The sequence below is a fragment of the Pleurodeles waltl genome, chromosome 12 (assembly GCF_031143425.1).
Source record: "Pleurodeles waltl isolate 20211129_DDA chromosome 12, aPleWal1.hap1.20221129, whole genome shotgun sequence".
Classification (NCBI taxonomy): Eukaryota; Metazoa; Chordata; class Amphibia; order Caudata; family Salamandridae; genus Pleurodeles; species Pleurodeles waltl.
The window spans coordinates 26084348-26103337 of record NC_090451.1 but is presented as its reverse complement, the minus strand read 5'-3'; the positions used below and the strand labels follow the sequence as shown (position 1 = coordinate 26103337).

Here is an 18990-nt window from a genome sequence, read left to right as displayed (position 1 = left end):
TGGCCCCCCTATAGAGCCCTTGCTAATGTATGCTTTGCCCTAGTACTTACCTGTGAATATTTTGTTTGTTCATACCTCCAGAGGGAGGTATACCTATGGTAGTCTAGTTTGGTGTGCCTATAATAAATTACTTTTATTTTTGCAGCACTGTTCCTTTCAGGTGTGATAAGCTACCTTGTGACTACTGTGGTATTGCAAGTGCTTCACATGTCTTCTAGATAAGCCTTGGCTTCTCACCACAGCTACCCAAGAGAGCCCTGGCTGTCTAGACACCGTAACACTATCTAATAAGAGTTGCCTGGAGCCATTATAAGGTGAAACACCATAGGTGCACAGTATGCTGAGCCATGCAGGGCTCGTGTCTGTCACACTAGGGGTGTCACCGCATTGTGGGGGTACACTAGCTGGAAAATAACAATCCCACTCTTTTCTAGTGCATAAAAGAGGGATTTTCACCCCCAGATCTCTTGATGTTGAAAAGATAGTGTAGGGTTTAATCCCCCCACCTCCGGGAGAGGCACCCCGAGTTGATGGCGCTGTGTTGGAGCTGCCATGCTTGACTTGTTCTCCGCTTTTTGCTTGGACTGTATGATTTTAGGGGGGGGCAGTGAGTTATAAAGTGCCCCTAAAGGCCCATTTCTCTCCACAGAGAGCTGCACTGCTGTTGTCTGTCCAGGAACCCACACATGCGTTGTTGACCAGACTGGCAGCGCCCACTGTGTGATATGCCGAGCGGCGCCCTGCCCAGATCCGTCCGACGCTGACCAGATGCTCTGCGGGAACAACAACGTCACCTACCCCTCGGCGTGCCACCTGAGAAGGGCCACCTGCTTCCTGGGGCGCTCTATCGGGGTCCACCACTACGGGAGCTGCGCAGCAGGTGGGTGCATGGCACCTCCATTCATGGGGGCCAGATTTAGGGGTGGGCGTAACTCCTGTAATTTGTGTAGTATAATCACACAAAATGACACCAAAAATATGACATTACACAGAAGTTTGCCAGGACCGTAATCCAGCATTAATTGCTATTTTCTTAGCGGAAAAAGCGCCCTTGCATGCACAATGGACCCGGTAAAGCATTGTTTGGTGGGAAACTAGGGCTAACTCCAAGCGAGCATGAACAGCGCGGCTGGCACTGTCTGTACCCACTAAGCTCATTGTGCCAGTCTGCCTTCAGCAGGAGTTGTGTACAAAAGCAGTCACAACTATGCGACTGGGAGTAATTGTATATTTTTGCATCAAAAAATGAATGAGACATTACCAAAGTGACCCTGGTTACTCCGTAGAATGAATATTTCGTCCAGACCTCCAGGTGATGGAGCGGACTGCACCCGCATCAAAACGTCTCCCAGTAGGCTTCTCAAAGGCCAGAGGGGTTGGGGTATGGTCAGTCACACGCCAAGATGTAATAAAGTTGGTTGCTCCGATCAGGAGTTTATATAAATATGTTTATTAATTAAAAATAGCCGCAACACAGAAACGATCCCTCGCCCACCTCCGTCTTCTCCATCGACTCCAACCGTCCTCTCCTGGAATGTAGAATTCTCAACATGCGCGTGCTTGTCGAGAATTCTACAACACAACATATCCACCCCCTTTACAAACAATGAATAACACAATAATGGATTGAAACCAATAATAGACCATAAAATAAAAAGATACAAATACAAATTGCACATTAAAACCATCGGCAATAACATTCATGGGGTTAAAACAAATTGGAATTGCACAACCCCATATATCTTGAAACTATATACAAAGTTTTACTAGATACACAACATATGTAGAATAATTCAGAATCAACTTCACTCAACATAATTTCGTAAATATTCTGGAGGTTTACGAGGTCTTGACCCTATTCTTTTAGTTTGAACATTCGCTTTATTCATATCTATAAGTGTTTTCATCTCTGTTTCATGTTGATTCCCATTTTGCACATTATCCCTCTCCTGTACATCCACTCTTCCTTTATCCAACAAATCTTCATCACTCATAAACAAAAAAACACTATTCTCGTCTGGAACCCATCTCTGAGAGCATACCTTCCTCTTTCCATTACCATTACCTCTGCAATACAAGGCTACTCTCCTCTTATTCCACCGTTCACCATTTTCCAAAACAACATGAAATGCACGTACATCTTTAACTAAGTAGGGCCCTCTAAATTTCATAAAACTATTTCCAGTATTCACCACTCTAATTTTCACCAAATCTCCCTTATTAATATCCTTTTCTGAAACTGATCGTGATGTCCCTGCACTCTTTTGGATCGAATCTCCTTCCTCTAACACTGACACCAACCATGATGGGTAAACTCTTGTACATGCTTTCCTGCCTCTCATCACCTCAAAAGGAATTCTACCCGTAACACTGTGCACAGTGGTGCGATACACCCACACAAGATCATCAACCATGGTACGTACATTTTTGCCATTCCTTATAGCCATGTTGATAACCCCTTTTACCATCCGATTGCACCTCTCTACCATGCCATTAGCCTGAGGATTGTACAATGCAGTACGTGAATGATGTATCCCTGCGTGTTTAAAAAATTGCTCCATCTCATGGGAAACTAACTGTGTCCCATTATCTGTAATGAGTTTCGTTGGATAACCTTCTTCATGAAAAATCTCCTGCATTGTGTTAATAGTTGCTCTGGTAGTGATCTCCTTCATAAATTTCACTGTCAACCATTTTGAATGCACATCAATCATTACTAACGCATACTTTAGATCCCATGGAACACCATTCAAAGGTCCAATGAAATCCATACACACTGTATGCCACATTATGCCAGGATCTGATATGGATCCCGATAAACCTTGTTTTCCCACTTTCAACCTCTTCTCACTCTCCACACAATCAACACACCTTCCGACCCAATTACTAACATCGTTATCAATCCCTGGCCACCAAAAATGTTCCTTTAGTCTCTTCTTCGTTAAAGTCTGCCCTAAATGACCTTCGTGAGCCAACCAAAACAGTTTATACCTCACGCCCACCGGAGGAACAAACTTGTCACCCCTCACAATGATATTCCTAGTAACTATAGACAATTCCTCCAGACTTTTTGCATAGGGTCGAACTTGAGGGTTCAACTACTCTCTCTCCTTTCTCCACCAACAATTAAATTCATTACGTCCTTTATCACCTCATCTTTTCTCATTTCCTCACACCATTCCTCACGCGATACCACACCTTGAGTGCATTCCAGCACGTCTTCAACACTTGCCACAGCACCTTCGTTCTCATAATCCTGCACACATTGTTTATCTACCTCCTGCCAATTCAATGGCAAGCGAGATAGGCAATCTGCCTGAACGTTACGCCATCCAGGAATGTATTCTATAGTAAACTGATACTCCTGTAACCTTGCAGCTAATCTGGCCAGGCGTGGAGACACTTTGTTGGCACCCCCAGGTAACAGTACTCTCAACAATGGTTTATGATCAGTGCGTAATGTAATCTTACGTCCCCAAACATAAGTTCTGAAATACTCAATGCCCCACGATGCAGCCAATGTCTCTTTTTCGATGACTGAATAATTTCGTTCCGAATTGGTCAATGACCGTGATGCAAAAGCTACAGTCTCTTCACCTTTGTCAGAGTTCTGCGAAAGTACAGCTCCTAGTCCAATTGCACTCGCATCCACTGTTATAATAGTTTTAGCTTCAACATTGAAAGGTACCAAAACTTTTGCTGCACACATTTCTTTCTTTATATTTTGAAAAGCCATCTCTTGATCACCCTCCCATTGGAATTTTTGCCCCTTGCGTAAGAGTTTTCTTATACTCTCCGTTTTGTCAGCAAAATTCTTTATGAATTTGGAGTAGTACTCAATGAGTCCCATGAATGACCTCAGCTGTGCTTTATCCTGGGGGGGGTGGAACTTTTTCAATGGCATCCAAAAGTTTCCTCATTGGTTTTACTCCTTGTTTAGAGAGGGTATAACCCAAATATTCAATTTCCTCAACTAAGAATTTAAATTTTTCTCTTTTTAGGGTTAGACCTGCACTCATAACTCTCTCTAATGCACACTTCAATACTTGGTTATGTTTTTCCAAGGTTTCCCCAAAAATTAGGATGTCATCTTGAAAATACAGCACATTATCAACCCCTTCAAATATATCACTCATTATTCTCTGAAATACACCTGCCGCTGAAGCCAACCCAAATGGCATCCTATTAAACTGATAAACCCCTTCCATAGTAATAAACGCGGTTAACTCTTTGGATTCATCATGCAATTTGACCTGGTGATATGCACTCCTAAGATCTAGCTTTGAAAAGTATTTCCCCCCTCTCAGGAGTAAAATCAACTCATTAATATTGGGCAATGGATAATTATCCACCACAATATTCTGGTTAAGTGTCCTGAGGTCGACACAGAATCTCAAAGACCCATCAGGCTTACTTGTGATGACCACTGGGGAAATCCAACATGATGTTTCAATGCGTTCTATAATACCCTCTTGTACCATGTCACAAATCATCTTTTTTACCTCACCCCTTGCCTTAATAGGAACCCTCCTCAATTTGTGCTGCACAGGAACAGCATCTTTCCTTAGCATGATCTTGTGTGTATACCCTTTAAGTTCTCCTACCTTATCAGCGAAAACTTCTTTGTATTCCTCCAATATATTACGTAAGTTATCATCTTGCAACAACATGACCGTATTGTCTGTCCTGGGATCCAATTTTATATGTAAATCATACTGGTGATGCCAACCAAGAATTGGTGGACCATTAGTAGCCACATATCCCACCCTCGTCGCCAATGTAATAAAGTTGGTTGCTCCGATCAGGAGTTTATATAAATATGTTTATTAATTAAAAATAGCCGCATCACAGAAACGATCCCTGGCCCACCTCCGTCTTCTCCATCGACTCCAACCGTCCTCTCCTGGAATGTAGAATTCTCGACATGCGCATGCTTGTCGAGAATTCTACAACACAACACAAGAGATGAAGCCTGTGCCCTCTCAGAGACTCTCACTGGCAGTAGATTGTGTTTCAGTTTGTGAAAGTCTCTACCCCATAACCCAGAAAAAAACATTTAAAAAAAATATATAATTTTTGGGGGCGCAGGGTCAGACATGGGGTATTCAGGGAGGAGAGAGACGGGTTTTCACCCCAGAGTAACAGAATCATTTGTGAGAAACCTAATAATAATGATAATTGCTGGCATTAGCTGTGACGTCACGGGCTTCATGGTCACAATACTCTCAAGGAACCTTCTGTTTGCGCGCGAGCCCGCTCTCTCTGCCCAGGGTCCAGTGCGCCCTCCCTGCCATTCTGCACCCTAACCCCCTCTCTCTCTCCCCTCTGCAGCTCCTACAAGACCCCCCATCGACCTGGGCGACATGGAGGACAACTACGTGTGAGACGGCGAGGGCGCCGCCAGCTCGGACAGGGCATTACATGTTCATACTGTACATATGTGGAGCTGCTATTTATTACCTCGGACACCCCCTATTTATGTCACCCTTGACCCCCGAGAAGTCGGTGTACTTCAGGAGAGTCCATTTAAAGCACTTATAATGCGCTGCAGTACCACTGACCCGAGGCGGGAGCCCCAAGGATGGCCATGGTAACTGCACTACATGGCGCCTGGTGTGGCCACGGAACCAGTCTGTGCCCATCTCTTGCTGGACAGAGGCTGCAGGGGTCCCACGCCAGGGGAGGACCAGCACAGCCAGATCGACCTCCCCGCCACAGAAAAGGTGGAGGTTGTGCATTAGCTACCCTGAAACCTTCGGAGTGCCACGAGTGGAAGAGCATTTGTCGAGGAGCTGGAGAAGGTCACGGCTTGTGGCAAAGCGCCATGCAGGCGTCCGATGATGGGAGACACAGCTGCCAGCCGGAGGTGGCATGCCACGTGGCATTATAGAGACGGCATCTCGAGGACGGGACTTTGACACCTCAGCTCGACAGCGCCTTTTTGAAAACCTTCAGTAAATGAACCAAAAGCCACCTGGCAAAGACTGACCATTCCAACATCGGGACTCTCACCTACTGGGCGTAGTACGGACAAAAAGTCAGTGGGTGGGCAGGAGGGTCACTGCAGGGCAGATGGGCAACTGGTCGCTATGTGTTGCCCTAACATGGGTACGGCCACTTATGGGATTGCAGCGCAGAACAGGACAGAGATAATGCAAACAGCACTGACAGCAGCAGTGCAAGCTTCCCTCACACACAGGCCAGATACAGCACTGACAGCAGCAGTGCAAGCTTCCCTCACACATAGAACAAGGACAGAAGAGGCACCAGCAGTGCAAGCTTCCCTCACACATAGAACAGGGACAGAAGAGGCACCAGCAGTAAAACAGGTAGAGCACTGAAAGCAGCAGTGCAATCTTCCCTCACAAACAGAACAGTTACTGACAGCAGCAGTTCAAGCTTCCCTCACACACAGGCCAGATACAGCACTGACAGCAGCAGTGCAAGCTTCCCTCACACACAGGATTGGTGCAGCACTGACAGCAGCAGTGCAAGCTTCCCTCACACACAGGCCAGATATAGCACTGACAGCAGCGGTGCAAGCTTCCCTCACACATAGAACAGGTACAGCACTGATAGCAGCAGTGCAAGCCTCCCTCACACACAGAACAGATATATCACTGACAACAGTGGTTCAAGCTTCCCTCACACACAGAACAGATACAGCACTGACAGCAGCAGTACAAGCCTCCTTCACACATAGGCCAGACACAGCACTGACAGCAACAGTGCAAGCTTCCCTCATGCACTGGCCAGATACAGCACTGACAGCAGTGGTGCAAGCTTCCCTCACACATAGAACAGGTACAGCACTGACAGCAGCAGTGCAAGCCTCCCTCACACACAGGACAGATACAGCACTGACTGCAGCAGTACAAGCCTTCCTCACACACAGGCCAGATACAGCACTGACAGCAGCGGTGCAAGCTTCCCTCACGCACGGGACTGGTGCAGCACTGGCAGCAGTGGTGCAAGCTTCCCTCACACACACAAAGAATGAAGAGCAGTGCAAGCTTCCGTCACACACAAAACAATACAGTGGCACAATCCCCATCAGTGGATACTTCCTTCAAACTGAACAGGTACATCATGGGCAGCAGCAGTGCAAGCTTCCTACACTCACAGAATAGCTACAATTTATGCAGCGAAGGAAGAAATACAATCTGATCTACATTTAAGGAGATGAGTCCTTGTAAGTGGCATCAGGGACACGATGCAAACTCAGATATAGAACAGCAAGCGAAGAACAGATGAGCCACAATCAGAGCTCACGATTACTGTAGCACACGCTCGCCACCAGATTACTACAGGTGAATAGTCCTGCCCCTCAATGGAGATCTAACTAGGGTTCAGAATGAGTCTGAAGACCAGAACCCAAATGCAGTGTGCCCCATTTAGAGACAACACGTAACCTGCATCGCTCCCACACAAATTTGGCTGTCAGGTCACCTGACCCACCCCTAAGGAGCACACCTGCCGAGTAAATCTTCATGCTTTTAACCACACATTATAACTTAGGGCAAACCTGGAAGTCAGGGGGCATCAACAAAAGACCTTTGATGGGTAGATCCAGAACTCAGTCCCACCTGCTGCAACAAGGAGACCTGAGTCCAATTAATTGGAAAGCATATGCCAAATAAAATCAAGTATCATACAGTATAGCTTTGATCTTCAGAAAACAACAAACAGCTTTCACAACACCATACGAGAGTGTGGCATTCCAACCTCAACACTCAACATCAGACACAAAATCACGTGACACCGAGCTTAACGCTGCACAGCAGCCCATAAACAGCACACCACGCGGCGACCCTTTAAGTAAAACCACAGCGACCACCCAACACTCCCCCTGATTCCAATTCAAACTCAGACTCCAACCGGCCCACACTTAATCAAAAGAGAGCTCAGTTCAGACCACCCCGAAGGAAGAATGGGGAGCGGGCGGGGTTTAGATGGATGAAGGCAGACAACAACGGAGAGAGAAGGTAGTCACCAAGATGTAACGGAGCAGGGGCAGTCGGGTTTCCAATATTTCACTGTAATTATCACAGAGTATAACAGACCTACCAACTTTGAAATTTGTTTCTCCATGTGAGGAGGGGTGGGGTCAGAAGCGAGGGGTCTTCAAGCCCATTACAACCTCACCAAAAATGGCGGGCATCGGGGCCCAAGGACGGGGGCCAGGCTTGGAGCAGAGCCCTGTTCATGGAGACCCGCCCACTCTCCACCCAAAACAAATTACACAGATCTTTGGAGGCTGGGGTGGAGGATCCCTGATGGATGCAACTGGAAACCCACTCCCTGAAGGGCTTTCTATCTCACTTTGTGGTCATCGTGTGATATCGGCTGTTGACCAGGAGACCGTGCGAGGAGAGCCGATATTGTGGCTCCATGTGAGTTCACAAGTCTGTTATTAGCTCACCAGCATTAGATCATTCCGCGGTTTATACCAGGAAGCTGAGAAATATTCACGAATCCCGGATAATGCCTTTGTGGGTAGATTGACTGTTCAATTTGGATTTTCTTGATGAATTTTACATTTTTTAATATGTTTTGCTATAAAACTTTTGTAATTATCTACAGATAGGCTGTATGGTTCTGAATGGGGTTTCTTATACCTGTTTGTGATTCTATGTATTTGAACCTTAGGTAATAAACACCATTTAGCTATATGAAGTTCCATATAAGGATATGTGCACTAAAAAGCCTGTAGATGTGCAGTTCAATATTCTGGAGTCTGTATATGTGCTGTTTGACATTATGGAGCCTGTATATCTACAGTTCAACATCCTTGAGTCCATCTATATGTGATTCAATATTCTGGGGTCAATCTATGTACGATTCAATATTTTGGAGTCAATCTATGTGTGGTCCAGTAGTCTAGAGGGAATCTATGTGTCATCTAATACTCTAGAGTCAATCTTTACTTGATTTAATATTCTGGAGTCCATCTATGTGTAATTCAATATTCTAGAGTCTATCAATATGTGATCCAATATTCTAAAGTGAATCTATATGTGATCCAATATTCAAGAGTCAATCTGTATGTGATCAAATATTCTAGAGTTAATCTTTAAGTGATTTAATATTCTGGAGCCCATCTATGTGTAATTCAATATTCTAGAGTCAATCTATATGTGATCCAATATTCTAAAATTAATCTATATGTGATCCAATAATCTAGAGTCAATCTGCATGTGATTCAATATTCTAGAGTCAATCTTTATGTGATTTAATATTCTGAAGTCCCTGTATGTGTAATTCAATATTCAAGAGTCAATCTATATGTGATCCAATATTGTAAAGTTAATCTATATGTGATCCAATATTCTAGAGTCAATCTTTATGTCATTTAATATTCTGGAGTCCATCTATGTGTAATTCAATATTTTAGAGTCAATTGATATGCGATCCAATATTTTAAAGTCAATCAGTATGTGATCCAATATTCTAAAGTGAATCTATCTGTGATCCAATATTCAAGAGTCAATCTGCATGTGATCCGATATTCTAGAGTCCATCTTTATGTGATTTAACATTCTGGAGTCCTTCTATGTGTATTTCAATATTCTAGAGTCAGTTGGTATGCAATCCAATATTCCAAAGTCAATCGATATCTGATCCAATATTCTGGAGTCCAACTTTATGTGGGTTAATATTCTAGAGTCCTTCTGTGTGTGATTCAGTATTCTGGAGTCTATGTGCGGTTCAGTATTCCGGAGTCAGTCTATGTGCAGTTCAGTATTTTTGAGTCCATATATGTGCGGTTCAGTATTTCGGAGTCTGTCTATGTGCGGTTCAGTATTTTTGAGTCCATATATGTGCGGTTCAGTATTTCGGAGTCTGTCTATGTGCGGTTCAGTATTTTGGAGTCCATATATGTGCGGTTCAGTATTTTGGAGTCCATATATGTGCGGTTCAGTATTTGGGAGTCTGTATATGTGTGGTTTGAGATTCTGGAGTCCGTATAGCTGGAGTTGAAAATGTCAGAGTCCATCTATAAGTGGTTGGATTGTTTTGGAGTACATATATGTGCAGTTTGATATTCTGGAGCCCATATATCTACAGTTGACTATTCTAGAGTCCATCTGTGTATGATTCAATATCATGGAGCCTGTAAATGTGCATTTTGATATTCAGGAGTCCATATATGTGCAGTTCAGTATTCGGGAGCCTGTATATGTGCAGTTCGATATTCTGGAGTCTATATAGCTGGAGTTTAATATTTTAGAGTCCATCTATGAGTGACTGGTATTGTGAGAACATATATGTACAGTTCTATGTTCTGGGGGCCAGATATCTACAGTTGAATATACTAGCGTCCATCTGTGTATAATTCAATATTCTGGAGCCTCTCTATGACTAGTTCAGTATTCCGGAGTCTGTCTATGTGCAGTTCAGTACTCCAGGGCCTGTCTATGTGCAGTTCAGTATTCCGGAGTCTGTCTATGACTAGTTCAGTATTCCGGAATCTGTCTACGTGCAGTTCAGTATTCCGGAGTCTGTCTATGAGCAGTTCAGTATTCCGGGGTCTGTCTATGTGCAGTTCAGTATTCCGGAGTCTGTCTATGACTAGTTCAGTATTTCGGAGTCTGTCTACATGCAGTTCAGTATTTCGGAGTCTGTCTACATGCAGTTCAGTATTCCGGAGTCTGTCTACGTGCAGTTCAGTATTCCAGAGTCTGTCTATGAGCAGTTCAGTATTCCGGGGTCTGTCTATGTGCAGTTCAGTATTCCGGAGTCTGTCTATGACTAGTTCAGTATTTCGGAGTCTGTCTACATGCAGTTCAGTATTTCGGAGTCTGTCTACATGCAGTTCAGTATTCCGGAGTCTGTCTACATGCAGTTCAGTATTTCGGAGTCTGTCTACATGCAGTTCAGTATTCCGGAGTCTGTCTACATGCAGTTTAGTATTTCGGAGTCTGTCTACATGCAGTTCAGTATTCCGGAGTCTGTCTATGTGCAGTTCAGTATTCCGGAGTCTGTCTATGTGCAGTTCAGTATTCTGGAGCCTGTCTATGTGCAGTCAGTATTCTGGAGTTTGTCTATGTGCAGTTCAGTATTCCGGAGTCTGTCTATGACTAGTTCAGTATTCCGGAGTCTGTCTATGACTAGTTCAGTATTCCGAGCCTGTCTATGACTAGTTCAGTATTCCGGAGTCTGTCTATGACTAGTTCAGTATTCCGGAGCCTGTCTATGACTAGTTCAGTATTCCGGAACCTGTTCAGTTCCGTATTCCGGGGTCTGTCTATGTGCAGTTCAGTATTCCGGAGTCTGTCTATGACTAGTTCAGTATTCCAGAGTCTGTCTCTGACTAGTTCAGTATTCCGGAGCCTGTCTATGACTAGTTCAGTAGTCCAGAGCCTGTTCAGTTCCGTATTCCGGGGTCTGTCTATGTGCAGTTCAGTATTCCGGAGTCTGTCTATGACTAGTTCAGTATTCCAGAGTCTGTCTCTGACTAGTTCAGTATTCTGGAGCCTGTCTATGACTAGTTCAGTATTCCGGAGCCTGTTAAGTTCAGTATTCCAGGGTCTGTCTACATGCAGTTCAGTATTCCGGAGTCTGTCAATGCGCAGTTCAGTATTCCAGGGTCTGTCTATGTGCAGTTCAGTATTCCGGAGTGCTGTAATTTTAGACAGAATGAAATTCACAGATCCCCACTTAAACCTGTCTTCACCACGTCTCTGGATTACACTGTGGTTTTGTTTTGATGCTGCAGTTCTTTGGTGGGAGGATGTTACTTACATTTGCACCACAGGATCTTTGGGTTTGCTGTGCTTGTTTGATTTTGCTGTTGTGTTGTGTCCTTACTAAATAAAGGGTTATTCTTTTTATATAGACTGCATCTGATCGGCTTCCACATTTATTGAGCTGTATGTGAGTGTGTCACTCATGTCCTCTAAGTACCAATCTCTGCACCACCTTTAGTAATCCACGACTACCCAAGCTCACTTGCCCGGTGATGTAGGTCATAAAACAACCCCTGGCACTTTTGAGTGGTATCCGGACCACCTGGAGTGACCAGAGCAAGCAAAAGCATTGATACTAGCATTGCCCAAGACCCCGCAGCTGAGAACTCTAGATTCCAGAAAATCAATTAAACACACTGCAATGACACTGTGCCCTTATCATGAGATGCAATCACACTGTGCCCTCATCATGAGATGCAATCACACTGTGCCCTCATCATGAGATGCAATGATGTGGTGTCCTCATTATGAGATGCAATGACACTGTGCCCTCATCATGAGATGCAATGACACTGTGCCCTCATCATGATCTGCAGCGACACTGTGCTGTCATCGCGAGCTGCAATGACACTGTGCCCTCATCATGAGCTGCAATGACACTGTGCCCTCATCATGCAATGCAATGACGCTGTGTCCTCATCATGAGCTGCAATGACGCCTTGCCCTTATCATGAGCTGCAGTGACACTGTGCCCTCATCATGAGATGCAATGACACTGTGCCCTAATCATGAGCTGCAGTGACACTGTGCCCTCATCATGAGCTGTAATGGCGCTGTGCCCTCATCGTGAGCTGCAATGACACTATGCCCTCATCATGAGATGCAATGACACTGTGCCCTCATCAAGAGCTGCAATGACACTGTGCCCTCATAAGCTGCAATGACACTGTGCCCTCATCATGAGATGCAATGACGCTGTGCCCTCACCGTGAGCTGCAATGACACTGTGCCCTCATCATGAGATGCAATGACACTGTGCCCTCATCATAAGCTGAAATGACACTGCGCCCTAATCATGAGCTGCAGTGACACTGTGCCCTCATCATGAGCTGTAATGGTGCTGTGCCCTCATCGTGAGCTGCAATGACACCGCGCCCTCATCATGAGATGCAATGACACCGCGCCCTCATCATGAGATGCAATGATGCCGATCCCTCATCATGAGATGCAATGACACCGTGCTCTGATCATGAGATGCAATGACACTGTGCCCTCATCATGAGATGCAAGGACACTGTGCCCTCATCATGAGATGCAATGACACTGTGCCCTCATCATGAGCTGCAATGACACTGTGCCCTCATGAGATACAATGACACCGTGCCCTCATCAAGACCTGCAATTAGACTGTGCCCTCATCATGAGATGCAATTACACTGTGCCCTCATCATGAGATGCAAGGACAATGTGCCCTCATGAGATGCCATGACACTGTGCCCTCATCAAGAGCTGCAATGACACTGTGCCCTCATCATGAGATGCAATGGCACTGTGCCCTCGTCATGAGCTGCAATGACACTGTGCCCTCATGAGATGCAATGACTCTGTGCCCTCATCATGAGCTGCAATTACACTGTGCCCTCATCATGAGATGCAATGACACTGTGCTCTCATCATGGGCTGTAATGGCGCTGTGCCCTCATCGTGAGCTGCAATGACGCTGTACCCTCATCATGGGATGCAATGATGTCCTGCCCTCATCATGAGCTGCAATGACACTGTGCCCTCATCATGAGATGCAATGACAAAGTGCCCTCATCATGAGCTGCAATGATGCCATTCTCTCATCATGAGCTGCAATGACACCGTGCCCTCATCATGAGCTGCAATGATGCCTTGCCCTCATCTTGAAATTCAATGACACTGTGCCCTCATCATGAGATGCAATGATGCCTTGCCCTCATCATGAAATGTAATGATGCTGTGCCCTCATCATGGGATGCAATGACACTGTGCCCTCATAATGAGATGCAATGACGCTGTGTCCTCATCATGAGCTGCAATGACACCATGCCCTCATCATGACATGCAATGACACCATGCCCTCATCATGAGCTGCAATGACACTGTGCCCTCATCATGAGATGCAATGACACTGCACCCTCATCATGAGATGTAATTACGCTGTGTCCTCATCATGAGCTGCAATGATACTGTGCCCTCATCATGAGCTGCATTGGTGGCGTGCCGTCATCATGAGCTGCAATGGCACCGTACCCTCATCATGAGCTGCAATGACACTGTTCCCTCATCATGAGCTGCAATGATGTCTTGCCCTCATCATGAAATTTAATGATGCCGTGCTCTCTTCATGAGGTGCAATGACACTGTGCCCTCATCATTAGATGCAATGACACCGTGTCCTCATCATGAGCTGCAATGACACTGCGCCCTCACCATGAGCTGCAATTATGCCTTGCCCTCATCATGAGATGCAATGACACCGTTCCCTCATCATGAGATGCAATGACACCGCGCCCTCATCATGAGATGCAATGACACCGCGCCCTCATCATGAGATGCAATGATGCCGATGCCTCATCATGAGATGCAATGACACCGTGCTCTGATCATGAGATGCAATGACGCCGAGTCCTCATCATGAGCTGCTATGACACCGTGTGAGCTGCAATGACACCGTGCCCTCATCATGAGATGCAATTACGCCGTTCCCTCATCATGAGATGCAATGACACCGCGCCCTCATCATGAAATGCAATAACGCGGTGTCCTCATCATGAGCTGCAATGACACTGTGCCTTCATCATGAGATGCAATGACACTGTGCCTTCATCATGATCTGCAATGATGCCTTGCCCTCATTTTGAGATGCAATGAATCTGTGCCCTCATCATGAGATGCAATGACGCCGTGCCCTCACCATGAGCTGCAATGATGCCATGCCCTCATCATGAGCTGCATTGATGCCGTACCCTCATCATGAGATGCAATGACACTGTGCCCTCATCATGAGCTGCAATGACAGTGTGCCCTCATCATGAGCTGCAATGAGGCCTTGCCCTCATCTTGAAATTCAATGACGGTGTGCCCTCATCATGAGATGCAATGATGTGGTGTCCTCATTATGAGATGCAATGACACTGTGCCCTCATCATGAGATGCAATGATGCCGTGCCCTCATCATGAGCTGCAATGACTCCGTACTTTCATCATGAGATGCAATGACACAGTGTCCTCATCATGAGCTGCAATGATGCCGTGCACTCATCATGAGCTGCAGTGATGCCGTGCCCTCATCATGAGCTGCAATGACAGTGTGCCCTCATCATGAGCTGCAATGATGCCTTGCCCTCATCTTGAAATTCAATGACGCTGTGCCCTCATCATGAGATGCATTGACACTGTGCCCTCATCATGAGCTGTGATTACACTACAACCCCATCATGAGATGCAATGTCGCCGTGCTCTCATCATGAGATGCAATGACGCCCTGCCCTCATCATGAGATGTAATGACTCTGTGCCCTCATCATGAGCTTCAATGACACTGTGCCCTCACCATGAGATGCAATTATGCCGTGCCCTCATCATGAGCTGCAATGACTCTGTGCCCTCATCATGAGCTCTAATGACGCCGTGCCCTCATCATGAGCTGCAATGACGCTGTGTCCTCATCATGAGATGCAATGATACGGTGCCCTCATTATGAGATGCAATGGCGCCATGCCCTCATCGGGAGCTGCAATGATTCTGTGCCCTCATCATGAGCTGCAATGACGAAGTGCCCTCATCTTGAAATTCAATGACACTGTGCCCTCATCATGAGATGCAATGATGCCTTGCCCTCATCATGAAATGTAATGATGCCGTGCCCTCATCATGGGATGCAATGACACTGTGCCCTCATAATGAGATGCAATGACGCTGTGTCCTCATCATGAGCTGCAATGACACCATGCCCTCATCATGACATGCAATGACACCATGCCCTCATCATGAGCTGCAATGACACCGTGCCCTCATCATGAGATGCAATGACACTGCACCCTCATCATGAGATGTAATTACGCTGTGTCCTCATCATGAGCTGCAATGATACTGTGCCCTCATCATGAGCTGCATTGGTGGCGTGCCGTCATCATGAGCTGCAATGGCACCGTACCCTCATCATGAGCTGCAATGACACTGTTCCCTCATCATGAGCTGCAATGATGTTTTGTCCTCATCATGAAATTTAATGATGCCGTGCTCTCTTCATGAGGTGCAATGACACTGTGCCCTCATCATTAGATGCAATGACACCGTGTCCTCATCATGAGCTGCAATGACACTGCGCCCTCACCATGAGCTGCAATTATGCCTTGCCCTCATCCTGAGATGCAATGACACCGTTCCCTCATCATGAGATGCAATGACACCGCGCCCTCATCATGAGATGAAATGACACCGCGCCCTCATCATGAGATGCAATGACGCCGATGCCTCATCATGAGATGCAATGACACCGTGCTCTGATCATGAGATGCAATGACGCAGAGTCCTCATCATGAGCTGCAATGACACCGTGTGAGCTGCAATGACACCGTGCCCTCATCATGAGATGCAATTACGCCGTTCCCTCGTCATGAGATGCAATGACACCGCGCCCTCATCATGAAATGCAATAACGCGGTGTCCTCATCATGAGCTGCAATGACACTGTGCCTTCATCATGAGATGCAATGACACTGTGCCTTCATCATGATCTGCAATGATGCCTTGCCCTCATCTTGAGATGCAATGAATCTGTGCCCTCATCAAGAGATGCAATGACGCCGTGCCCTCATCATGAGCTGCAATGATGCCATGCCCTCATCATGAGCTGCATTGATGCCGTACCCTCATCATGAGATGCAATGACACTGTTCCCTCATCATGAGCTGCAATGACGCCGTGCCCTCATCATGAGCTGCAATGACAGTGTGCCTTCATCATGAGCTGCAATGATGCCGTGCCCTCATCATGAGCTGCAATGACGCCTTGCCCTCATCATGAGCTACAGTGACACCGTGCCCTCATCATGAGCTGCAACGGCGCCGTGCCCTCATCATGAGTTGCAATGACACTGTCCCCTCATCATGAGCTGCAATGACACCGTGCCCTCATCATGAGCTGCAATGACACCGTGCCCTCATCATGAGATACAATGACGCCGTTCCCTCATCATGAGATGCAATGACACGTGCCCTCATCATGAGCTGCAATGACACTGTGCCTTCATCATGAGATGCAATGACACTGTGCCCTCATTATTAGCTGTGATTACACTACACCCTCATCATGAGGCACAATGACAGTGCACTCTTACCATAAGCTGCAATGACGACGTGCCCTCATCATGAGATGCAATGATGCAGTGTCCTCATTTTGAGCTGCAATAACACTGTGCCCTCAACATGAAAAGCAATGACGCAGTGTCCTCATTATGAGCTGCAATGACACTGTGCCCTCATCATCAGCTGCAATGATGCCGTGACCTCATCATGAAATTCAATGACGCTATGCCCTCATCATGAGATACAATCACACCATGCCCTCATCATGGGATGCAATGATGCCTTGCCCTAATCTTAAGTTGCAATGACGCTGTGCCCTCATCACGAGCTGTGATAACACTACAACCCCATCATGAGATGCAATGTCGCCGTGCTCTCATCATGAGATGCAATGACGCCCTGCCCTCATCATGAGATGTAATGACTCTGTGCCCTCATCATGAGCTTCAATGACACTGTGCCCTCACCATGATATGCAATGATGCCGTGCCCTCATCATGAGCTGCAATGACTCTGTGCCCTCATCATGAGCTGCAATGACGCCGTGCCCTCATCATGAGCTGCAATGACGCTGTGTCCTCATCATGAGATGCAATGATACGGTGCCCTCATTATGAGATGCAATGGCGCCGCGCCCTCATCATGAGCTGCAATGATTCTGTGCCCTCATCATGAGCTGCAATGACGACGTGCTCTCATCATGAGCTGCAATGACGCCGTACCCTCATCATGAGCTGCAATGCCGCTGTGCCCTCATCAACAGCTGCAATGCCACGGTGCCCTCATCATGAGATGCAATGACACCGTGCCCTCATCATGAGATGCAATGATGCCGTGCCCTCATCATGAGCTGCAATGACGCTGTGCCCTCATCATGAGCTGCAAAGACGCCGTGCCCTCATCATGTGGTGCAATGATGCTGTGCCCTCATCATGTGCTGCAATTACGCCGTCCCCTCATCATAAGCTGCAATGACGCCGTGCCCTCATCATGAGCTGCAATGACGCTGCGCCCTCATCATGAGCTGCAGTGACGCCGTGCCCTCATCATGTGGTGCAATGATGCTGTGCCCTCATCATGTGCTGCAATTACGCCGTCCCCTCATCATAAGCTGCAATGACGCTGTGCCCTCATCATGAGCTGCAATGATGCTGTGCCCTCATCATGTGCTGCAATGATGCCGTGCCCTCATCATGTGCTGCAATGACGCCGTGCCCTCATCATGAGCTGCAATGATGGCATGCCCTCATCATGCCCTCATCATGAGCTGCACTGATGCTGTGCCCTCATCATAAGATGCAATGAAGCCTTGCCCTCATCATGAGCTGCAATGATGCCATGCCCTCATCATGAGATGCAATGATGCCTTGCCCTCATCATGAGCTGCAATGACGCAGTGCCTTCATCATGAGCTGCAATGATGCCGTGCCCTCATCATGAGCTGCAATGACGCCTTGCCCTCATCATGAGCTACAGTGACACCGTGCCCTCATCATCAGCTGCAACGGCGCCGTGCCCTCATCATGAGTTGCAATGACACTGTCCCCTCATCATGAGATGCAATGACACCGTGCCCTCATCATGAGCTGCAATGACACCGTGCCCTCATCATGAGATACAATGACGCCGTTCCCTCATCATGAGATGCAATGACACCGTGCCCTCATCATGAGCTGCAATGACACTGTGCCTTCATCATGAGATGCAATGACACTGTGCCCTCATTATTAGCTGTGATTACACTACACCCTCATCATGAGGCACAATGACAGTGCACTCTTACCATAAGCTGCAATGACGACGTGCCCTCATCATGAGATGCAATGATGCAGTGTCCTCATTTTGAGCTGCAATAACACTGTGCCCTCAACATGAGAAGCAATGACGCAGTGTCCTCATTATGAGCTGCAATGACACTGTGCCCTCATCATCAGCTGCAATGATGCCGTGACCTCATCATGAAAT

At 46.6% G+C, this 18990-nt stretch overlaps 1 protein-coding gene across 1 annotated transcript in view; it reads left to right on the top strand.

Annotated features, from left to right (window-relative positions):
• FSTL3 (follistatin like 3) overlaps nucleotides 1-11845 on the top strand; it is a 75254-nt gene extending 63409 nt beyond the window's left edge. The window contains exons 4-5 of the mRNA XM_069216373.1: nucleotides 650-880; nucleotides 5332-11845. Coding sequence (XP_069072474.1) covers nucleotides 650-880; nucleotides 5332-5384 — 284 coding nt within the window. The 3' untranslated portion in view covers nucleotides 5385-11845. The remainder of the gene's footprint in view (nucleotides 1-649; nucleotides 881-5331) is intronic.
• The last annotated feature ends 7145 nt before the right edge of the window (nucleotides 11846-18990 follow it).